Source organism: Struthio camelus, chromosome 2, assembly GCF_040807025.1.
Source record: "Struthio camelus isolate bStrCam1 chromosome 2, bStrCam1.hap1, whole genome shotgun sequence".
In the NCBI taxonomy this organism is placed as follows: domain Eukaryota; kingdom Metazoa; phylum Chordata; class Aves; order Struthioniformes; family Struthionidae; genus Struthio; species Struthio camelus.
This window is the reverse complement of record NC_090943.1, coordinates 171,222,933-171,246,855: the sequence shown is the minus strand read 5'-3', so window position 1 is coordinate 171,246,855 and position 23,923 is coordinate 171,222,933. Positions and strand designations below refer to the sequence as shown.

Here is a 23,923-nt window from a genome sequence, read left to right as displayed (position 1 = left end):
GCAGGCTGGTGGCCAGGAGAGATTCCCCTATGGAGAAGAGGCTAGGAGGACTCCTTGCTTTGTGCTGCCATGCTTGCAGCCCCACATGTTGTCTTGAGAGCACTGCCTGAGGATGGAAAGAGCCGTTTTGAGCCTCCTCCTCAGCTGCTAGGAGGTATCTGATGGCAAACACAGGCAGGTGCGAGCAATAGACTCCCCCGCATGAGTGGGCTGGAGGAGAGGGTAGCAGGATGGTGCAAATGCCTTAGTGCAAGAGCAACATGCAGCAGCAAGCAGCAGCCTGCAAGATCTGCTGGGCTCAGAGACTGTCCCCCAAGTGCAAGGATGAGGCTGGTGGTGGGTAAGAAGCAGCTGAGAAAGTCAGGCTTTTGCGAGCAATTTAATCACCTAACCCCAGGGTTTCCCCTTTCGGGGAATTCCTCGAGCTGTTTGCACCGTGGCTCTTTAGAGCCATGCAACAGCTCCTCTTTGGAGGCCCCAAACCTCCACCTGAGTGGTGCAAAGTGCTTTCCACCCAGCAACTCCGCTTACAGAAGAGATACTAGCCACCAGGTCTCCTAAAAGTCATCTTTCAGGCTAAAACTTCATTTCCCAGGATGCATCTTGGGCTGGGGGCCTCCAATCAGGGCCAAGGGAGTCTTGAAATATGCTCCCTGCAAGGGGGCATTGCCCTTAGGGAGGCAGTTGTGGAGGTTTGGGAGGTCTTCTCTGCTCTTGAGCAGCATTGAGGGAGCATGTCAGCCTGCACCAGGTGAGTGTGGGGGCCAGCCAGCAGCTGCAAGCACTTATGGCTCTGGAAAGGCCGGTAAGGCATGAAGGTGTTCAGTCTGTTTCCTATTCTCTGAAAAGTTTGTGGTGTCTCTCCTTTTGCTTTGTGGCTTGTGCTTTTATCCTTGAAAATTCCTGATTTTGCTAGGAGGGTGAAGATCTCATTTGTCCTTTGCAGATAGGGACCACCTAGGTGTTGTTTCAGGGGGTAGCTGTACTGCTTGCATCCTCTACAGCCTCAAGTTTCCAGGCAAGGGCAGTGATCTGGGGGGGGGTCTAGCTGCTCTGTGTGTACCTTGGAGGATGAGGGGTTTAAGCCCCCAGCCCTGGGAAGGAGGTGAGAGGAGAGAAGAAGCAATAGCTGGGAGATGGTGGCCTAGCTGTCTGCCTTTGAGGGGAGTTAAATTCTCAATTTTGCTCTTGCTTCTTCCTTGTGTTTTATTATTTTCTGCTATGGTGGCTTTCTGGCTGTTGCTCTGAGGGTGCAAGTTAACCCTGGCATGAGTCCCCCATCGGCCTGTAAGGAGGTCCATGTTCGGGAGCCATGGGATTTGCGTGCTCTTTGACAGGGGGCCCTTTTGTTTTGTGAGCGACTTTATTTTCACTGCTGTGGCAGCAGCTTGGAGCTGAGCACGGCTGGTAGCAGCATGATCTCCCTACACAGAGTTGCAGTCTCCAGGATCAAGCCTGGAGCAAACCCCGGGCAGAGCTGTCCCCGAGAGTGAAACATCAGCGCTAACGGCCATGTGTTGCTTGCAGTTGTCCTCAGGGATGCTGAATTAACCCTGCGTCTGATCACGAAGAGCAAGTGGCTGAAAGAGCCATGGGGATCTCGAGGGCAAGCGGCGTGAAGGTGTCGGTGAAGACAAAGAACAGCGTCAGCCGGTGGGCACCGCTAGCTCTCATGAGCGGGATGTGGGCAGGGGGGTTTGGGGCCCTCTGGCTTTGTGTTACTGCACTGGAAATGACTGCGTAATGTGCCTGTAGGGCAGCTCATCCCTAAAATAGGTAGCCACAAGATCCCTGGTGTAGATGCTCCAAGTGCTTTTTTGGTGCTGCCAGACATAAGGGTTTGGCAGTGTGGTTTCGTAACCTAGCTTATCTTGGCATTACCTGCAAGTTTGCCACCAGACGGAGAGCTGGGAGATGCTGGTCGGTTGTGGTGGTGCTGGGGTGACTTTGCTCTTTGCCCAGGAAACGCAAGAGTGAGTCGGAGAAGGGACAGGATGTGCCGAAGATGCCCAGAGGAAAGGCCGTGAAGAAGGAGCAGGAGGAAACTCTGGGCATGGATCAGGTAGGAGGTACCGTACTGGCTACCCTCCCCATGCGTGGGTCCCCTGGGCTTTGGGGTGACCCTTAAGCCAGCCCCACCAGGCGTGAGCGTGCTGAGGTTTGTGCCCTGCGTGCGTCTGACCTGCGGTGCAAACTTGCTTCCCTTTAAAACTGTTTCCCTGCTCTGGCCCGAGTGCAGCCCCCTGTGTTAAAAGGGAAGAAGAAAACACCTAAAGTCAAGGAGAAGCCACTGCAGGAAAACATCATCAGCAGGTAATTTTTCCCACGACGGCCTTACCAGGCGCGGGGCAGGAAGCAGCAGCGAGGGAGGAGATGGGAGCCCTCGGGCAGAGCCAGCCCGGCGCAGGGAAATCTGCCTCTCTGGGGATGCCCTGCAGGAGTCTTCCCCTGGGAGCCGAGGATGACTCCAGATCTCTCTTCCAGTGCTTGTGTCGAAGAGTGGAAGATGTCCCACGCTTTTGTGCAGAATGGGGTGGGGTTGCCCTACTTTGACTGACAGATGTCTTTTCCTCCTCTGTCCCAGTCAATGCAACTTCTCAGTGGGAATGGGGTCCCAAGGAGATGTGTGAGATGTCCTTCTCCAGAAAAGATGCTAGAGATCCGAGGTGCTGCCTGGAGAGAGGAGACAGCTCCGTTCTCCTTGAGCTGCTTTAATTGTCAAAGCAGTTTTTTATCAGAAAAAACTTGCGTTCTCTCTCCATCTCCTTTTTTGCTAAGAAGCTCTCTAAAGCAAGAGGCTGCAGAAGACAAAGGTCCTAGCTCGAGTCTGCGTGATGGGATCAAAGAGAAAGAGGAAGCTGTGTCCGGACTGGTATGTGGTGGTGTCTATGCTAAAGGATTAGGGAGCACTCGTGTAGTTTACTTTCGAGGGAGCTGTGGGGACGGTACCCTATACCTTGTGGTTGGGTATGAACCCCTAAAAGGGTTCTTTTGAACACCTTGAATTAAATCTAAGTAGGCGCAGAGTGGCAGGAACAGACCTTGCAAGGAGCTTAGAAGACCATTAAAGTGCACTTGAGTCTGGTCCTGACTTCCAGAAGGCTGGAAGATCCTCATAATGCTTCCTAGCCCAGGTTGAAAAATGTGCTTTGGGAAGACCTTGCAAATAATAAAGCTGCTTCCTAAAAACTTGTGCCAAATCTCCTTTTGCCATGTTGGTTACTGCAGTGTCTGGATTGAACTGGAGTGGTTTGCAGCATCCATGGGATGGACTTGGAACAGAGAAGGTGGCCATGTACAGAAAATTTCAGGGTCAGACGAATGGATCTGTGCCAGTTTCAGCACAGATATGATATAAATAAAGTTCCCCTCAGCAGATAGGGTTTTCACATCTGTCCTGTGACCACACTGCGTTTAAGCAGGAAGTTTGCTTCACTTGTTAAAGAGCAAATTACCCCGAGCTCATGTGCCCTGCTAGCAAATGTGCATGGCGTTGGGGCTGAATTAGTCATTTTGAGCATTGAACCAAGAGTGAGAGGCAGCCCTAAAGGGGAGCACCAGGATGCTGGTGACTCATTGCTTTCTGAGACATTTGGGTTCTGCGGCCGTTGGGGTGATGGTGGAGAGTGTGATAATGCGGGCAATGCAGAACGGCTGGGGAATCAGCCACGATAACATACCGCACTTGGCCATCCGGCATGTAAAACCAACAGGGCTGGGGGCGTAGGGTTAATCCACAGATGAGATAGCCTCAGCCACATTGCAGTTAGTCTGTCTGGGGTTGTGTTTCCTGACCAGGGCAGGCAGCCAAGGAAGGATTTGCCCTGCAGAGCTGATAGCGGCTGTGATTTGGGCAGTGGCTTCAGTGCAGGTGGAGCCCCATCCCTGCGAGGACCCCCCCCCCCCCCCCCACCAGGGAAGCCAGCGGGACTTTACATATCGGCCGGCAGGACAAAGAGGTCCATCCGAGGGGTAACTTCCCCATAGCAGGGCCCTTGCTGAACACTTTGCTGCTTTGGAGATGTTTGGCGTTTGCTTTTCCCTTGAGCCGTTGTCCCTTTTGCAAACTTGTCTGAAATATCTGAGATCTCTCCTGGATCAATGGCTGCAGCTCTGCAAGGGCCAAGAGCTGAGCCACAGCCTCCCAGCTGGTGTCCTGGTATTGCTGCTCTTCCCATTGCAAATACCAGGCATTTACATGCAGGACTTCTTTGAAAGATCATGGCTGGCTGCTGCTCAGCACCCTCCCGAATTTACCAGTCTGATTTTTGACAGCGGCTGAAGGATTGTGAATTCAAGAGCAGGCGTATTCCCAGGGACCGAAAGTATATATTGCCCTAACCAACCTTTAATTAACTCAGGGTTTTCCCCCCCACCCCCCCTTAATGAGTTAACACAACTGTTTCTCAGCAGAAAGAAATCCCTGTGTGGTTTTGGCCGCCCTTTAAAGCCTTGGAAAGGCAAACTCGGGGAGCCAGAATTGGTAACGAAAGACTCGACGCTTGGCAAGTGTTGGCTAAAACTGGGACTGATTTCAGGCCGCTGCACGGCGAGACATATCCTTGTGTTTTGTTTGGCGGCTTTGTGCAGACCTCAGCACCAGCAGAAAAAGAGACCGATTTCAGCTTTTAAAACAAGGGTACCAACAACACAATAATGTTTCCAGCTGCCTTTGTGGGTCAGCTGTTGGCTTTGAGCCCAGTCCCACCTGAGCTCATTTTCTGTTATTCTACCTCTTGTCCCCAGCTTTCATATCTGTTTGTTTTTTCCACTTCTGCACCTCTCCCATCTCTTGGGTTATCACAGAATCGTTCAGGTTGGAAGGGACCTCTGGAGATCATCTAGTCCAACCCCCCTGCTCAAGCAGGGTCCTCTAGAGCATGTTGCCCAGGATCACATCCAGACGGGTTTTGAATATCTCCAGCGAAGGAGACTCCACTACCTCTCTGGGCATCCTCTTCTTTCCCTGCTGTTTCCCCTTCTTGTATTTCTGCTTCTGCCAGCCCGGTCGCTTTGCTCTCCACCTCTCTCACCATCTGCTACAAATGTCATTTAATCTGCAAAGGGTGAAGCTGTCACTAATGCAAAAGAACTGTGACTTGAGGGATTTTCATTCTGGAGCCCCCCTGTCCCTTCTTGCATCTTGGATGGGTCCTTGCATCGGGTGTCCCTGATAGCAGCATTGCATCTAACGAGTGGTTAATTGGAGCGGGGATAGTTTCCACGTTCTGGCTCCAAGAAGTACCTTTTTAGTATTGGTAGAGGCAAGCAATACGCTTCCCAACCTTGGAAAAATGTCCGAGCTGCCCCTATCCTTTGAAAAGCCTGGCCAATTTTGGGTGGTTGTTCTGGGCTTGCTGCCCCTGGTTTCCATCCATTCCCCTGGGTGAGGAAGGGGAGGGTAGTGCCACCATCGAGGGCACCTGCGCCAGTGTTTCTGACAGCTCTGGGCAGGAGTGATCCGACGCTGCCGTCCGTCTCTTGCAGGAGCAGCCCGAACCCATCCTCTGCCGAGGGCCAGCTCCGGAGCAGGAGGGCACCTCAAGGTAAGTTCGTTGAGCTGCTTTGCCAGGTCTACATGCTTTCAGTGATGCTGCAAATGCAGCGGTGGGGAAGCACCACAGGGGACAACCAGCTCCCCAAAGCCTGGGAACCGGGAGTTTCTCTTTCTTGCTGCGTGTCAGATCTGGGCAAAGATACCAAACTAAATTCGTAAGCAGGCTAATCCTCTCTGCGTCTCCGAGTCGGGGGCTTTCATGTCCGGCGAGAGGCCTCTAATAAGACCTTCTGGGGAAGGAGCCGATCCCGAAACATTGCAGGACTCGGCCATCTGAGTCACGAATTCATTAGCACCCTGCTCGTTCCTGGGGGCCTGATGAAACTGGGGGACCTGAGCATGTTTTGCAGAGTGCGCTGGGCTATTTACCCTAATGAGTTTGGAAAATTGTGTAACGCTTGCTTTAATTATGCAGAAAAAAAGCCATCCAACCCCCGGACTTGGTGGTTTCCCTTGTGTTACTTCCCCCACGCTGACGCTGCTCCCACAGCTGGAGCAGCAAAGCTCTCTGGGGGAAGGAAACCGCAGACCCAGGGGCAGGGCTGTGGGAAAGTGAGTAGTGCCCGGTGATTTATTTGACCACAAAGCCGTGTTACGATGGCCTGCATTTTGCTAAATGCTGAGCCTCACCCACAGAGGAGCCTGGTGGGACACAGAAGGGCGATTTAGGGATTTTTTTTTTTTTTTGTAATTTAAATAAAGCCTCCTTTTGGGGTTGTCCTGAGCCCTGCATGGCACTAAAGTCCCATCACCTGGCAATTCAGCTACAGCCTCTGTCATCTTTTAGAAAGAGACTCAAAATCCGCAATTTCTTGCTCTTGCGGAAATCCTATCTCTGGGATGCTTTGGCTAAAAGCAAGCTGTGACCAACCCTGCTTTGGGTGAGAAACCGAGCTGGTCTCGGGCTCCTCTTCCAGGCCTGCGGAGGCATTGAGTGAGCTGGCGATATTTCAGAACTGGCACCTTGGAAATCCTCCTCTGGCTCTGGCAGGGTGTTCGGTGCCTGGTCCAGGCAGCAGGGCTTGTGACCCTGTGTGATTTCTTCTGTGGTTTCTGGAAAGGTTGCTAATACTTGACGTGAATGATTTTTTTTGGGGGGAAGGGGGAAGGAGTTTGCTTTGTTTTTTCCAGTTCTTCCTCCTCTGGATGGCAATTGCTTCACACGCAGCCCTATTTACCCTGTATCTCCTGAAAAGCCATTAGCAAGGGGTCACTGTGGCCTTGACCCTGTAGAGGTATTGGCTGGCCCTACCTTGATGTAGGATGCTCTTGCTGCTCCCTTGCTGGTCTTTCAGTTTGCCTTTTTGCAGCATGGCCAACCCCAAAGTGAGGTTCCCAACTCCTTCTCCAGCTTGGAGAAGCTCTGTGAGAAAGGGATTTTTGGAGGAGCAGCTTTGTGCTTTACAATGCTGCACATGCCACAGACGGAGCTCCCAAAAATTCACCTGTCCTCTTGGCCGACTGGGAAAATGCTCCTGATTTCCTCACCCCTGTTGCTGCTATTGAAGACAATAGACCTGGTTGCTCCTCGTCCAGCAGCTCATTGCCAGGAACAGGCTGTCGTCTTTTCCTTGCTTTTTCCAGTGGATGTTTAGCAGTTCTTCAATGAGAGCTGGAAAGCCATTGCCAAGCTTTCACCTTTCTTGTTACTGTGCAGGCAGAGTTAAGGATCTCCTAGCCTGAAGTAGTGATTTCTCTTCACTTTTTTTCTTTTAAATACTGTTTTTCTTTAATTTTTATTTTTCCTTGATTGCATTTGTTTGTCCATGCTGTTACGACGCTTTTCAGCCTGTGCTGTCCCCAAGCTTTGCCTCCTCCCTTCTTCTTCTCTTCTGCATCCCATTGGCTTCCTCTCCAGCTCGGTGCCAGGGGATGGAGCAGGCAGGGCCCTGCCCGGAGCGTGGAGCTGCACTTTTGGACCACAGTCCAATCCCTACCAACCTGTCCCCTTCTCCAAGCGAGGGGAATTCCCAAGGAGGCTTCTTTGGTGCATCCCCCATTTGGTCTTGAGACCTCATGGTCCTGCTCGTTTGAACTTCGTTATCTCATCATCCATAGCCATCCCGTTGCTGTGGCGACTGGGTCAGGTCTCTGCCACTTTGGGATATCTCCATCAGCCGCAGCAGCCGGGATGCTGCTGCGTGGGAAGGGAAACATGGGCGCGCTTGGGAGGCATCCCAAAATACCGATATTGATACTTTTGACGTTGATATTTTGCATTTTGGGCTCCTGCATGAGGTGGAGGCCGATGCTTGCAAATGCGGTTAAAAGCAGCTGTGCCGTTTGTTGCAGGTCAGAGCGCAAGCCCCGGAGAGCAGGAACTGTGGCAGGAAGGAGGATCCGGGCACCTGAGATCAGAGTTGGGGTAGGAAACTTCCCAGCGGTTTTTGATGGCCGTGGTGGTGGTGTGTTTCCGTCACCCGCCTCCTTCGTGCATGAGCTCTTTGGACTTAAATCTTTCTTCATTTTTTGCTGTTTCAGAAGGTGTCGAGGCAGCGGGAGATGGGACGGGACGGCGTTAACGATGAGGCAGCATCCATCTGCGGAGAGCCGGAGGACTTGGGGGAGGTCGTTGCGGGCGAAGCGGGTCTGGACACGGAGGAGAGGAGAGCGGGGCTGGGTGCCCGAGACCTGAAGAGGAAACGGGGAGGAAATGGAGACAAGAAGCAAGAGAGAAGGAAGCGGCGAGAGATGAGAAAAGACACCAATGAGGAGGATGAGTTGGAGGAAGGGGACCTGGGGACACGAGGAGAGGAGCAGGGTGCTGGTGAGGGAAGGAACGGGAGAACGGAGCAGGGAAAAGCCGGGAGGGCAACCAGGAGTGTCAGCCCCATCCCGGGAAGGAGCGATGGGGAAAGGACTGGGAGAGGGGACGAGGAGAAAGGGGATGAGGACAGATGGGGGGAGCGGGACGGGGCTGGAAATGGGGAACAGGCAGGGCCGAGCCGGGGGAAGAAAAGGCCGGAGAAGGCGAAGGCGAAGAAGAGCAAAAAGGCGAAATCAGAGCGGGGGAAGAGCGAGGAGCGGGAGGAAAAGTCAGGAAGGAAAAAAATTAAAAAGGAAAAAATTTCAGGAGCGGAGCGAGAAGTAGAAAGGGCAGAAGAGGAACAGGCGGAACAAGTGGGAGGTGGACCAGAAGGGAGTGAGAGGAGAGCTGGGAGAGGGAAGGAAAGCGAAGATGAAAAGAGAGTCAAGCAGGAGGAGGAGGATGAGCAAGGGGATGAAGGACAGGGAACAATCATGGAGCTTGGGCAAGAGATGAAGGAGGAGGGCGATGTGGAGACAAGAGAAGTGCTGCAGAAGGACAAAAAGCAGAGAGCCAAGGAGAAAAAGCCAAAGGAGGAAACAAAAGAGAAGGGGAAGAAGAGCAAGGAGGTGAAGACCCCGGAGAAAACCCGGAAAAGGAAATCCAAGGAAGAGGGAGAAGAGAAGAACAGCAAGAAACCTAAAAAGGAGGAAAAAGAGAAAGAAAAAAAGAAAGAAGAGACAGAAAACAAATGGAAATGGTAAGTGTCCTGCATGCTGCAGCTTTTGGCCTCTGGGCAGGTTTAACTCCAGCGCAGCTGGAATTTTAGTTTTATTTCTTATCTGCTGGTAAAACTCTGGGGGAAAAAAAATTTGTTTTTTTTTAATTGACCCTGTTGCATTTTCTTGCATACGAGAGGGAGACGGATTTTTACAGTGCTTTTTGCATGCTACAGGCAAGGCTTTTCGGGATGAGCGCTTCAGGAAAGGGCATCCCACTGGGGCCAATAGATGCTGTCTCTATGTGCTGACCGCTCTCGTGTTGCCCAGGGCAGTTTCCAGAATGGGAAGATGCTGCCTTTCTCTTAGCAATCCCGTTGTACCGGTTTGGCTTGGTTGGTTTGGCTTGGTTGGTTTGGCTTGGTTGGTTTGGCTTGGTTGGTTTGGCTTGGTTGGTTTGGCTTGGTTGGTTTGGCTTGGTTGGTTTGGCTTGGTTGGTTTGGCTTGGTTGGTTTGTTGTTTTTTAACCCAAAAACGTGTCTGGGACTACATTTCCCAGAAGGCTCCGCTTTTCCGGTGCGGAGGGAGTCCCACAACCTGAACCGCTTGGACAGCGCTTGCTTTTTGGCGTTCAACGCGCTGGAAATGCCGTGGCGCTCCGGGTAGCGGGGATGCTCGGCGGGGTTGCTGCAGCCCTTGGCCGTGATGCTCTGAGGGCAGCACCGGCCTCCACCCACCGGCCGGTGGCATGTACAAGCGCGTGGCCCCGCTGCTGGAGCGGGGAGCCCACGGCGCCTGGCTCCGCAGCCTGTGGACTGCCGCGCGCCTCCGGGTCCGCTCAGCGCCTGCAGCCGCGAACGGGCCCTGGGACAGGTGAGTGTGGCCCCGGGGCCACCGAGGCCGATGATTGCCCGTGGCTGGGAAAAGCGCCGGAGCCGTGGCGGTGCCTTGCAACGCCCCTCAAATCGCCTTGGTTTTATGACTATGCTTTTCTTGGGGCGATTTATTTATTCTGCCTCCCCTTCCTGTAGGGAGGAGACAGGCTTGAAAGACTTCCGGGGCGTCGCTAGGGCAGAAATTCTGAGATTTTCTTTCCCCAGGGGGAAATTGTGCTGTGCTTCCTCCAGAAATTCCCAGCTTCCTGGGTAAGGCTGGGGTTAACGGGATGGTGCCCGCTGTGATTTCTCCTTGTGCTTTCTCAGATGGCTCTGAGCCACGTGGGGCAAATCTCCTTTCTGTCCTGATGCACCGCTGCCATAAAACATTGCTATCACAGATGTCTTCTGCCTCAGTTTCCCTGACCTTAATTATCTTTTTAATGTTATTTTGCTACTATGCAGGGTGTGGTTTTTTTTGTTGATGTCCTAACTTTATAGTTAAATCTCGCAGTAATTTTAAAATATCTTAGTTGCTCTGCTGAGTGCAACGGTGTGGGTCTGTCAGCATTAGGATTGCAGGCATAAGCTGGATAGGGCGGTGGCAAGTCTCCTGGCCGCAAGCGTGGCGTGATGTGAGCCTTCCCCTCCAGCGTAGGCACGTGGCCTCTTTCGTGCCCATTGAAAAAACAAGGCTAGGGAGGAAGAGGATGGATTTCAGCCCTTGCAGCCCCCTCTCTGCTTGCTGAGCATCTTCCTGGAGGTGACCTGGAGAGAAAATCCCTTCCTGCTATCCAGATGTGCAGTCCATGGCGGGTTGAGGATGCTCTCTCACAGCTCCTGTATGTCTCTGTCCCAGGTGGGAAGAGGAGAAGACAGGAGATGGGGTAAAGTGGAAGCAGCTGGAGCACAAAGGCCCCTACTTTGCCCCCCTCTATGAGCCGCTGCCCGATGATGTCCAATTTTATTACGACGGTAAGTCTGTGTTGGCCAGAGAGGGGGACGGTTGTCTGGAGGCAGGTGGAGTAAGAGGTGGCACTTCTCTCGGGGGAAACGATCCCTCACCCAAGTAGAGAGCCAACATATCCCTTTTTATCACTGAATGCCGAGCTGAGGCCAAGGGGTTTGGCCCGCGCTGAGTTACGGAGAGTTATTTAGCGCTAATGAGCCCACGATGCTTGTGGACGTGTGTGCCTTGTGCGTCCCCCCTGCGCAGAGCATCCCAAGGTAAAGTAAGGGCTCACGCGTGTGTCACAGCAGCTTTGCCCGGAGTTGGAGGTGCCGTCCTGCAACCGTGCAAGGATCTGGGACTGCAGCTCAGCTGCTGCCCTGAGTTTCCCCAGGGGAAGCAACCAGTCTTGATGCTGTTGCTCGAGGTCCTCGTGCACCGTCCACTCTCCGTTGTGAAGCTGATGCCTTACAGCGACTCAGTGCATCAGTAAGGGGCTGAATGGATCCAGGATGGATCCAGGCCTCTTCTGTCACCCTAGGATTTCCCACTGCGAGTGCCAGGCTCTTGTCTTCTCCCAGCTCCAGCCCTGAGCTGTTTTTTGTTAGATTGCAGGAAGGAGGCAAGGAAGGACCCTAGGGCTCAGCCAAAGGGTAGTGGAGGTGGGATGAGACAGTGGCTCCATTTCCCATGGGGTCTTGGTCCTCCTCAGCCCTTGGGAACTATTGGAGCTCATGAAAACCCAGATGGTTCCCATTCTGTGTGTTTCTTTTTTACCGGGGGGTGAGGGGGGGGATAGAAGTAACAATTTGGGGAAAAGACTTGTCAAGCAACGCTAGTGTCACCAGAGGGCGCTGCTGGGACATCGATGGGGCTGTCAGTTTTTTTAATTTTGCTTTTGGGTTTTTTGGCTCTCTGAGTAGGGCCCTGCAGCTGTCTGTGGTTTCGTATGGGGCTGCGCATCCCTGTATCCTGGACCTCGAGCAGTTGGAGGCACACCTGGCCCTTGGTACAGGGATACAGTGGGTTGCATACCTCTGCACTGGGAAACTTTGTCCCAGGGTCTTGGGTGATGTTAGCTCATTTGCTGAGAAGTGTAGTGGTTCCTGGATGAAAACATGTTTGTGCCTGCGCAACAGCCTTGAGCAAGGGAGCGTGTCTGATCTGAAGCACGTAGGTTGCTAGGGGCATGGGCTTGCACAGGTCTGCTATGAAGCTGTGACCCACCATGTCCGGCAACTCAGCTGGAGGTCGGGAATCCCCAAAATTGGAGCTTCTGGCACAAGCAGAATTGAACTGTCCCTTGGAGCTCTATGAAGTGCTTTTCCTGCAGCTTGCTTAGGAAATTTATTTTTAGAAAGTATCCGTTTCCCAGGAGGAGCCGAGATATTCCTGTGAAATGATGGGGAAATACACCACTCACATGGACTTCATTGCTTCAGAGAGGCGGTGGCTTTGCCGCCTCCGAGATGTGATCCAAGACCCAGTAAACAACCACAGGAGGCTCTTAGATCTGTTGCCATTAGACAAGTTTATTCTTTGAGCTTCCTACGATCACCTCGTCACATGGAAAATGTTTTGAAAAGAAACATCTCCAAGGGGTATCCTGGCTGCTTCAGCACAGTCCTGTACCTGGAGGGGTGGAAGTGATGAAGGTTGGAAAGTGAGCCTTTCCATGTTGTCCTGTGTCACCAGTGAAGAACACTGTGACCACAAGTTTGGGACTTGTCCTCATATGGCAGCTGCTGAAACCCCATGGCTCAGTGACCTTAACATAAATCAGGATTTTCACTTGCCTGGGAAAGAAAATGAAGCATGTGATCGACTGTGGCAGCAGTCCAGCTGTGCCGCATGCTTGAGGTATTGATCTGCTAGCAAGGCCGTGCGTGGTGCCAGGTCCCCGTTTTTGCACCGTGAGTGCAGAGACTCGCCAAAGACCGCTCAGGGCTGGGCTATCTGTGTAACCCGTGCTAATGCATTGCCTCTCTTCCTAGGTAAACCTCTGAAGCTGAGCTTGGCCACCGAGGAAGTTGCCACCTTCTATGCAAAAATGCTAGATCATGAGTATACAACCAAGGAGATTTTCCAGAACAACTTCTTCAATGACTGGAGGAAGGTATCTTCCCTATGGGGGCTTGCTTGTTGCCAGTCTTCAGTGTTAAACCCCCAGTGTTAAAAGCAGGATTCCTAGGCAGATCAGGGGATGCGGTGGATGGGAGTGATGCGAGAGGGAGGTGATGCTTTTTCTGTGGCTTAGCTTTTTCTTTCCTTGGTCCTTTTGGGTTTGGGTGAGGGCTTGCTGTCTGCAGCATCCTTGAGTGTTTTGCACTGGCACTTAGTGTCAACCTTAGGTTTATTGATACTACCCAAGAAAGCAGGCGCTGGGTCTTGCAAGCAGCCCCATGAGCGTGTTGGGAAGTGTGTACTCACTTGCGTCCCTCTGAAGAATTAATTTTGCTAGCTAGCGCTCGACATCTCCATTTTGCCTCTTTGCTTTACCCAGCCCCTCTGATCTCTCTTGCTCAGGAAATGACCCCAAAGGAGCGGAAAATAATCAGACACCTGGACAAGTGTGACTTCAAGGAGATCCACAAGTACTTTGTGGATAAAAGTGAGGCACGGAAAGCTCTCTCGAAAGAGGAGAAGCAGGTGAGGTTTCTGTGATGTCTGGGGCTGGCTGATACATTTGGGGCCCAGTTAAGGTGTTTCCATTCTTCTAGGCCAGGAGTTTCACTGCCTCCCTTCCTGGTGGGTTATGCCCTAGCTTGGGAGCTCTTTGGCCTTTGAACCAGCTCCCATCTCTCCATCGCACTGCTCTTCCTCAAGCTTATCTGCAGATGCTGTGCATTTCCTGGCTTTGCAGGCTACCAGTCATCCTTGGACCATGGTTTGGGGTCCTGCTCAGAGGACGTTGCTCCTTGCTAAGGTGCTGGTGGCACCCAGGCTCTGCTCCCTTGATCTCCGAGGCTGGCACAATATCATGGTGCTGGCCTGAGGATTTGTGAAGTGACTGGAGATGAGCCATGTGTTGAGAGTGGGCTTAGGTCCATGCTAAACTCTATTTTTAGCTCTTCAAAGCTCTACCTTTCCTGGCTTGCTTCCCCTTGGGAATGGAGGGTGTCAGGCACGAGTCATGGGGTTTTGGCTCTGTCCTGTGGGATGACGGTGGGATGGTGCTCGTTTCAGAAGCTGAAAGAGGAGGCGGATAAGATCCAGGAGGAGTATGGGTACTGCATCCTTGATGGGCACCGGGAGAAAATAGGCAACTTCAAAACCGAGCCGCCGGGGCTGTTTCGTGGCCGTGGTGACCACCCCAAAATGGGCATGCTGAAGAAAAGGATCATGCCTGAAGATGTGGTCATCAACTGCAGCAAGTGAGTTGCTGTGGGGAGAGCTGAGCTTGTGGGGCCAGGTTTGGGACGGGTCAATGGTACATATCCTGTGTCCAGAGTTGCTGTGGGATTTTGCTGTCCGTCTCCTGCAATCACTCCTTTGCAGTCCCTGACACTTAAATTCACCTGAGCGCTCCTCTGTCACCTCCTTTTCTGGATACCTCCTTTGCAGTCAGGTCTGGCTTTAGTTTCTCTGTGGATGTGCAGTAGCTGGGGAGGCCATTCAACAGCTTATCAGTGCTGGCACCTTTTGCCAGACATCAACTGCAAATACTGCAGTGGTCCTATGGCCCCTGAAGAAAGGATGACAGTGTGTCCTTCTCCTGTGCTCTCCTTCAAAATGAGGCATTCCTCCTCACTTTACAAGTCCCTCGTGCTGGCCAGAAGTATCAGGTTCCTCACTGCAGGGAGCAAAAGTAGCAATAAGTTGGGAGCGTTTTTCTACCTTTCAGTATGTAAGTTGGATTGATCTTAAGATCTTGAAAGAAGATCTTGTGGTCTTATTTCAAAGCATGTCCTCACTCCCCATCAGCCTAGCAACTTCTCAGTTGTTCTTAGCATCTAAAGTGTAAAGACCTGATTGTGTTGGGGAATAATTTGAGGGGAAGTCTATTTTTCCTGTAAGTAATGCTGGAATTTCTGGAGCTTTGCCCACAGCGAAGAAGCATTTGAGCTGCTGACCTATTTCTTCTCCCTCTGTGGCCTCTCCAGTGCTTAGTGCCGCTGTGCCTGATGTGGGAGGAGGCTCAGGGCTGTAACCTTGTTCTTGCCCACAGGGACTCCAAGATCCCTGAGCCGCCAGCGGGCCACAAGTGGAAGGAGGTGCGCTTTGACAACACGGTCACCTGGCTGGCCTCATGGACTGAAAACATCCAGAACTCCTTGAAATATATCATGCTGAACCCCAGCTCCAAGCTAAAGGTCAGAGTGATGCTGCTGTTCAGCAGCACCATTTTGAGACACTGACCTTTTGCCAGGTGGAAAAATCAGGGTAAAGCAGAGATGTGCCCAGTTGACAAAAAATATATATATTTTTTTTTAAAAGAAAAAAAAAAAGATGGGGTGGGGGAAGACTCGTAGATTAATTGGGATGCCCTTGGTAGGGAAGAGTAAGGCAGAAATGACCACTTTAAGCATCAAACCTGTTCCTGGTGACAAATCCCTGCTGTCAAACCTGTGCCCCACTGCTCACCTGCATTTGGGGAAGGCAGCTAAAAGCTGGGCAGGAGCTGAGAGGGTCTGTGGGAGACTTAGAGCCCATGGGGGTGGGTTTGTTCAGGCCAGCAAACTGGGCAGGAGGAGGTGGAAGTGCTGACTTTAGTGCTGCTTGAATTGAAGCGTGTGAACACAGTGGGGAGGAGAAAGTGATTTAAAGCTGTTTCCAGTCCTCAAAGCAAGTAGGGATGCAACACAGTGTCAGAGGAGGCAGGCAAAAAAACCTGACTGCTTGGACAGCAGATCCTGCTAGGTGTACCAGGAGGTTGATGCCCCGGGGCTGGGACTGGGGAAACCAGATGTTCTGGCATGCCTAGCATGGCATCTGCATCGATATGGAGAGACTATTCCCAGCTCAGATCCTGCTGAGGAATCGTTAATTTTATCCCAAAAGTTGGGATCTGCTGGCCCGTACTTGCTCTGTGGTCCAGCCTCTGCTCATGTTATGTGCAACTTCTTCCTTTTCACTCCCAAGGCCAGATGAAAGTTGGGAACCATGTGGAAGTGGTTGCACAAAGCACATTGCATTGGTCTGTGCCAGTGGTGTCCGAGCAGCAATGATTGTGGCCGTACAGCACTGGAGCACTTGGTTGCTTGCTTGCTGTGCGCTCTGCCTGAGCAGTTGGAGGGCACCTCCAGATCAAGAGCACTTCAGATGCAGTGGCGAGCCTGGGTCTGGAGCAGCCAGCAGAGGGCATAGAAACCCCAGCTGAGCCTTTTCTGCTCTAATGTTTCCAGTTCATTGATTAAAACAAACAAACAGTGGTTATTGAGCAATATTTAGACCCTGGAGGTTGTGTCCTCAGGACAGGGTCTAGCTTGAGGGGATGGACAGAAGATGGGGTGCTAGATGGAAATGTCTCTGCTTTCCTTCACAGGGGGAGAAGGACTGGCAGAAGTATGAGGTAGCCCGGCGCTTAAAAGATGTTGTCCACAAAATCCGTGCTCAGTACCAAGCCGACTGGAAGTCCAAGGAGATGAAGAAGCGGCAAAGAGCAGTGGCCCTCTACTTCATCGATAAGGTACCTATCGCCTCACCCTGGCCCCCAGACCCCTTGTCCCCATTGGGGTTGGGGCTTAGCTTATCGTATCTCTCCCCTCTGTGTTTTTCTTGGTGTCCACTGGCAGTACTAGCTGGGGTTGCTCCAAGGCCATGGATCATGGTGACTCTAGCTTTCTGCTGATCATTGTGTGAGGCTGCTGGTTTTGGCAATGTGTGGGTTGTACAGATCCCCGGCCTCTCCCAGAACTCATATCTTTCAGTGATGGTAAAGTCCCCACTGGAGAGCTAGACAATTCTATTCGGAGGCTAGAGTTCAGGGCTTCTCGGAGCAAGGGTAACCTGCTGCTGGCGCCAGTTCCCATTTGGTTTGCAGTGGGGCCCCAGCAGCCTATTCAGTGTGGCATTGTCCTGAGAAAGCTTTTTTTCCTAGTGTCCTGCTTGACGGTCCCTTCATGGCCCACTTAGTAACCATAGATTACCATAGACAGGTTTGGGGTGGACGTCTCAGATGCATCTCCTGTGTGCCCTTCTAGCTGGCCCTACGAGCTGGCAATGAGAAGGAAGAAGGGGAGACGGCGGACACGGTTGGCTGCTGCTCCCTGCGTGTTGAGCACATCAAGCTGCATCCCAAGCTGGATGGGCAGGAGCATGTAGTGGAATTCGACTTCCTCGGGAAAGACTCGATCCGCTACTACAACAAAGTGTCGGTGGAGAAGCTGGTGAGTAGGGCAGAGATGGAGGCAACGGTGGGTGCAGTAAAGTGATGCAGGGTTAACTGGGTGGCTTGGTTCACTCCCTAGTCTGTCAGTCCCCAGTCTGCATCTGACACATGGTGAAGATATCTCCTGTGTATTAATCTTGTGATGAGAGCATGTGCCTGAGATGCAAGGATGATGGGTGACAAGGAGCAGTGCACGTATGCTGAGGCTGGCACGGGGGGGAAAATTTAGGGTATGGGTCTCAAGGGTGTTTATTTTAGCCCATGAATCTTTTAATGTGAGATACACAAGCAATGTGGCAGCAGAAACCGTGAGAGAAAAGCCCTGTCTTCTGCTGGGGCATCCTCAGTTGACTGGTGGGGATTTAGGACTAGAAGCTTACCCAGTGCTTTTCTTTTTGCGCATGGGATAGATAACCTTAAGGCTGTTTGTAGGGAAACTGCAATGCCGGGGGTAACAGTGGTGGAGAAAACTGAGATCATGACACCACTGTTGACTTGAGGTCCCAGTAGAAGCTCTTTGCGTGGAGCGGACCAGCAGTATGGTATGATGCATATTCCATGACAGAGTAGTCTGAATCAAAATCTGTTGGGATGAGGCCTTGGGAACAGAGAAGAGAAGGAAGCATCTGGGAGAGACTTGCTCTTTGTTCCTGAACTGGGCATTCCTTTTCTCCTAGGTCTTCAAGAACCTGCAGCTTTTCATGAAGAACAAGGACCCGGGAGATGACCTCTTTGACAGGCTCAACGTGAGTCGTAGCCTCTCTGCCCTTGAAACAGTGTTGACAGCCTGGAGGGGTGTAAATGGCCTTGTGACACCCCAGTCCAGCCTGTGGGTTCCCTGTTTCTCCTTGGTAGAGAGCCTGCAGGCTGTAGTGGTGTTGCATCCTTGTCATCTGTCACCCTGATTTTTAACTCTTCCAGAGCGGCTGGTGCTGCTACTTGAACCTCTTGTGGGATGCTGTGATATTTTTTCAATACTCTTGCTGACAGCATCTCTTGTTTTCCTGAATCCAGGCTTAGCTGCCTGCCCGTACCTGAGAGTAACCCGTGTAACTGCTGAGGAGAGGGCTTTCTACTCGTTCCCCCTTTTATCTCATCTATCTCCCCTGCCTGCCCAGCCACATGTTATCTGGGGTATTGTTGGAGGTGTCAAACCTCAGACTTTGACGCTTTTGCGCCTCTCTGTGGCTCAGCAGAAGTGTGAGAGGCTGCATCAAGTATGAGACCACTGGAGAGATGTGACACAGCCTTTCCTCCTTCCTTGTGAGTCACCCCCCTTGCAAAGACTTGCTTCCTCTTCCTCCCTCGCGTGGGTCGGGGGTGATGCCCCCATCCCCTATAATGTCACCTATCTGCCTACATCCCTTATAAAGCCACTTGCCCGTCTTTCCTCTGCAGAAGCTACTCCTCTCTAGTTACACGGGCTTTCTCTAAAAGGGTCGATCTTGGTAAAAACTAAGGCTTCCCCTAAAGCCTAAATGATTTTGGTTTTAGCATCTTCTATCTCTGATCTGACTGAAGCCCCACGGACTATGTAAAGCAAAAGTATTGGGTGTGATATGTGAGATGTGGCATTGGATGCAAGACGTACTCTTGGGCATAGATGAGCAGAAGCTGTTGACTTTCAGAGAGGTTCTGCATGAATTTTGGTGGAGTATGTGCCAATTTATGGTAGACGAGGGCCTGACCCTCATCTACCTTAGGTAGATCTGCAAGCTACAGGGTCTTTATGCCTATACTTGCTTGTTTGAAGGTCTGAAAAGCGTGTGCTTTGTTATCCTGTCTTCTGCTTGTTGTGTTCCTTACCTTTTTTCCATCTTTGTCTCATCCTCCTTCTTCCAGACATCAATCCTGAACAGACATCTTCAGTATTTAATGAACGGTTTGACTGCCAAGGTGTTCAGGACCTACAATGCCTCCATCACCCTGCAGGAACAGCTCAAAGCACTCACTAATTGTAAGGCAATGTTTACAGTATCACAGACTGTCTCATGAGAAGCAGTGGGCTCAGAGATTTCTGTTCTTTGCCTCGAGGTCCACAGAAACACCTGCTCCTCCACAGCAGATAGCATACCATATTCAAAGTGATATGTAACTTAACTAGGGGCCTGTAGCATTTTGTGAACTGTCCTAAGTGAGAAATCAAGTTACCCAGTCTGCGATAGTCCCACTAACTGATAGCCAAGATGGGAATATTTTTTCTGTTCCTTGTATGGTTGGTTGCATTGTTTTTGCCTTCCTCTGCTAAAAGAGCAATGAGGCACAATTCAGTAGTTCCCAAAATGGTTTCTCAATGTCCTTTGCCTTCTCTTGAGAAACTGGCTCTGCTGGTTGGGGAAAGGATGAGGAAGGCCAACGACTGTTTTAGTCTGTTCTCCCTTCCTGGGATCCCAGAGAGAAGTCAAATAGTGATGCTTTAGTTTATTTCCAGCTGAAGACAACGTTGCAGGAAAGCTCCTCTCCTACAACCGAGCAAACAGAGCCGTGGCCATCCTATGCAACCACCAGAGGTCCACACCGAAAACCTTTGAGAAGTCAATGCAAATCCTCCAGACCAAGGTGATGCAGATTAAACTCTGAGACTCCCCCTAGACTGATCCCACTTGTAGATCTGTTTCTTTGAGCGGGGAGAGGAAGGGTTAATAATCTAATGCCTAAAGAGATAACGTTGATCAAGAGTGGTGGGGAGTGAACCAGAACTAGAGGCTCTTGTTAACCAGTGCAGGGACAGCATCAACCCAGGAACTGAAAGGGAGGTGGGGAAGATTGAACAGAGGATAAAGCATGTTTGGCACAGAGAGTTCTTCCTCACTTGGTGTATTGAGACCAAGCTGGGTGCCTTTTGGGATGACGCAGTTCAAATACGGTTGAATCCAGGACCAGGAGCTTGGGTGCTCTTGTATGAGTGTTCACACGACCAGGTGAAATTTAGCAGGTCTGCTCTGGAAATACCTCACACTATTATTTTTAAGTGTTCTGAGCTCTTCCATTCCTACTCTGTTGATGAACTTGGGGTTTGCAGTGCCTCTAGCCACTCTAGCACTCTCAAAGCAGTCCATCGCGAGCTGTTGCTCAAGAATAACAGGCCAGAGCTGCAAGTGTTCTTGGCATCAGTGCTTTGAGGGTATTTTGCAAGATGCCAAGAAATGCTTGAGTTCCAGCAGGTGCTTCAGGTGCTGGACACTGGGGCTGGGGGAAGGCCTGATGAGAAATTGAGGAGCAATGTAACAAAGGAAAGCGAGAAGGGGAAGCAACTGAAATTTCCTCCATGGAGGACAGAAGCATCACTAGTATTTGTCTTTGCAGATTGATGCCAAGAAGCAACAGCTGGAGGAAGCCCAGCTAGAGCTGAAGAAAGCTGAAGATGAACTCAAAGACAAAAATGATGCCAAAGCAGAGGCGTAAGTGGCTCTTGCTTATAAGCCTCATTTGCAGAGGCACTTATGTGTCTGAGGCCTGTGGGTGGTATAGTCAGGTCCAACACCCTATATGTGGCTCATCAGAACGGAAACACCCATGCTTGGGTACTGGGCGCTTCCTGTCCCAGGCAGATAGGTGGAGGTCTTGATGGTTCCCTGCAAGAACAAGATTGCAAAGAGCTCCTTGTGGAGAGTTTCTTTGTGCTAGGCCACATCTCTGAAATCTCACTCTTCAGCCCAGAGGTACTGGCTTGGACCTACCCTACAAATGCAGTGATGTAAAGGATGCGTGGCCCAGTGTCAGAGCTGCAAATACACAGACTGGCCCTGGCACATGTTTCCATGAGGGGGACAGTGTTGGATCGTGGCATATCTGATGTCTGCAGCAACTGTTGCATGATGCCTGTGAAAATTTGCTCCCTCTCTCTGAGCCCAGATGTGACTCAGTGCCCAGAGACAGGAGGCAGTGGGAAGAGAGAAATGAGGCTTGTATTTTATGTGTTCTGCTGTGAGGTTTCTTGCTTTCTGCTCATGTCCTGTGTTGGTGAAATGCAGAGAAGGTTGGCAGAGATACTGGTTGCTCAGGAAGCCTGGATTTGAAGAGACGGTCTCCGTTGCTGTGGGCTTTTGTGTTTATCTGACTTTGGCGCTAATGATGCGGGTTAAAAAAATTGTCCTATCTCATCAAGTGAAAGCGCTTGAGAAGTAGGCTAGTACTAATAGCATCTTCCACTTACCATTTTAGAAACGTCTCTAGACTCAGTCCTGCAGGACTTAGCGTGAGTGCAGAGACTGTTCTGAGCCGAAGCTTGTTAGCTTCTGATTATGGTCCCAGGCAGCAGCAGGCCAGGAGAAATGCTCTGTTTCACCTCTGCTCTTCTTTTCACCTTTGACATGTTGTCTGTGTTGCTCTTCCGCCCTCAGCAATGTGCAGAAGAAGAAGAAGTTGTTGGAGAGACTAGAAGAGCAGCTGGCCAAGCTGGAAGTCCAGGCCACGGACAAGGAGGAGAACAAGCAGATCGCTCTGGGCACGTCCAAGCTGAATTACCTGGACCCCAGGATTACCATAGCCTGGTAGGTCTTGGGTATGCTCTGAGGCAGATGCTCCTCTAGAGACGTCCTTGTCTGTAGACAGATCACCTAGCCCTGCTCGTGGGGGAGCAAGCATGCTCCAGAGCACTGTGCCTTTGACAGAACAGAATAGACTTTGTCACAAGCTGGTTAGAGAAACCCATCCAGGCTCTGGAGGTGTTTGGGGGAAGGTGATCAAAGTCTAAAGCTGAAGCTTCCCTTGCTGCAAATTACTATTTGCAGCAGATAGCCTTTCGAGGTTTAGGACAAGGAGGGTCAGTTTGGACATCTTTGGTGTCAACAGTGGCGAGGCACAGGTAATTTATTAGGGAGCTTGGGGGTGGGTAGCACAGCAACATGTGACGTCCCTCCACTGCGTTGTGCTCCTGTGCAGGTGCAAGAAGTTTGGCGTGCCTATCGAGAAGATCTACAACAAGACGCAGAGAGAGAAGTTTGCCTGGGCAATCGACATGACTGACGAAGACTTTGAATTCTAAGAAAATGCCTTTCCTGTTACCTCATGCTCTTTTGGTGCTGTTGGAAGCTTTTTACATGCTGCAGCAGTCGTTGCAGGGATGAGGGGTGGGGGAAAGTCTAGTGGAACAATTTGATACAGGTATTTTGTGCTATTTTTGTATGAAAAGAAAAACACGTGGTTTCCAGTCGAAACAAGTATCGCTAACTTGTGACACTTTTCCTGACTGCGGTCACTTTAACATGAACTTTTAACTCCTCTCCAGTTAGAACTGCCAAGTGCTTTGGATCTCTTTCTCCTCCTCTTCTTCCAGAGTCTGGGAAGAAGATTGATTGAGGGTCTTAATTGTGCAGATAAATAAGATAAAATGGTCTAATCCCATCTCCTCTCTGTATTGAAGATGCGCTGCCTTTTTAAGACTCGGAATTAGCCTGACGGGAAACGTTAAGCAATGACAGCGCTAAAAGAGGCAGCTGCAGTATAAGGCCTGGGCCTGGGTCATGGATGCATTGGGAGAAGGGAGATCCTCAGGGTTTTACATTACAGGGTATTTTGTGCCCTTTCACTTTCAAAAGGGGAGAAAATCGCACAATTTTTACAAACATAATCAAAGTATAAAAGTTTTCTGCCAGGGAGGCGATGTCATTGCAGTAGGAGAAGCTCTGTCCGAGAAAGCTGGTTTTATGAATGGAGGGCTGAAAATCACCTTGCTGTGAGCAAAGAGTACTTGAATCACCTGTATGCGGTGTAGCCTTGATCTGGGAGAGAAGGTCTCATTTGGGTCCATATTTTTCCCCCACGTATTTCTGTGGGCTCAGCTCCCTGTAGCTGTAGAATGGCACCGGTAGAAATATATGCTGCAGCCATCGATTTCACACTGGAAAAGGAAAAGGATGATGCTGGCTGCGGGGCTGGAATGGACTACAGAGGGATGTGGGAGTGCTGGGAAGCAGCTAGCAGTACCAATTTTGCTGTCGCTGTGACTACGTGGGATGACAGCTTCGTCACCAAGCGTGCATCTCTCCATGGTCCCGTTTCACTGGGAAATGCCCGCTGCTGGGCACAGAGCATTAGCATAGGGAAGGATAGCATAAAATGATGACGCTTGCTGTGCAATTGGCCGTTTCTCAGTAGAAACGGTGAGATCTGCATGTACCTGGCAGCAGTCAGCTTATGCAACAGCAAGTCTTTGAGCGTTAAGTAAGCTGTTGCATTGGCAGCAAAGCCTTCTTGCATCTCAGGGCTGGTGTTCAGGTTGCTGTAGTCCAAAGCGTTCAGAGTCTCCAGTGTGTTTGTTTACAGCTGTTTGTTCTTGTGTTCACATTATTTAAATTACTGGTATTTCAGTTGAAAGTCAGATCCTTGAAACATGTTTCATTAAAGCTGGAAATGATTTTCCTGAATATTGGTGACCGGAGTTTGGAGGCTTTTTGCAACTCGCCCAAGATGCTGCTGTGATGAGAGCCAAGGTGCAGAGGTCTGAGATGGGGGGCAGTGTGCCTATAACAAGGACCTGTGTGTATACAGTTGTCTGCAGGGATTTAAGCTGGATAGGAAATCCTTTGCCTTCAAGCAAAGAGCCTGCCCACAGATCTCAAACACATTCGTGGTTGGTCCCCAAGGTCCTTAAGGGCCTGTATGCAAAATTGAGCCACCAAAATTTAACTGCTGTGTGCTGACTGAGCCATGACAAACACGAGAGAAAATGCATGGATGAGGCCAACACAGTTTTATCTCATATCGGTGGTGGTTTTTGAGCATGCACACGCTGGCTCTCCAAC

General features: G+C 51.0%; 1 protein-coding gene across 1 annotated transcript; it reads left to right on the top strand.

The window, feature by feature from the left end:
* Positions 1-668: 668 nt before the first annotated feature.
* On the top strand, positions 669-23,923 carry TOP1MT (DNA topoisomerase I mitochondrial). The gene is made up of 21 exons (XM_068933507.1): positions 669-751; positions 1,528-1,653; positions 1,963-2,062; positions 2,240-2,313; positions 2,779-2,872; positions 5,488-5,546; positions 7,850-7,922; positions 8,039-9,063; positions 10,757-10,872; positions 12,841-12,962; positions 13,373-13,495; positions 14,033-14,220; positions 15,015-15,159; positions 16,332-16,475; positions 16,990-17,175; positions 17,855-17,923; positions 19,020-19,134; positions 19,609-19,736; positions 20,484-20,578; positions 21,521-21,670; positions 22,062-23,923. Exons 2-21 carry the CDS (start codon positions 1,592-1,594, stop codon positions 22,162-22,164), a joined length of 3,171 nt encoding a protein of 1,056 aa, XP_068789608.1. The 5' UTR covers positions 669-751; positions 1,528-1,591; the 3' UTR covers positions 22,165-23,923.

Bases quoted from the DNA above. Each gene is read 5' to 3' on its own strand.
- TOP1MT (XM_068933507.1), top strand. From the start codon at position 1,592: ATGGGGATCTCGAGGGCAAGCGGCGTGAAGGTGTCGGTGAAGACAAAG. The intron at 2,314-2,778 runs GTAATTTTTCCC...TTTTTTGCTAAG, and splicing joins CAGGAAAACATCATCAGCAG to AAGCTCTCTAAAGCAAGAGG. The intron at 5,547-7,849 runs GTAAGTTCGTTG...CGTTTGTTGCAG, and splicing joins GAGCAGGAGGGCACCTCAAG to GTCAGAGCGCAAGCCCCGGA.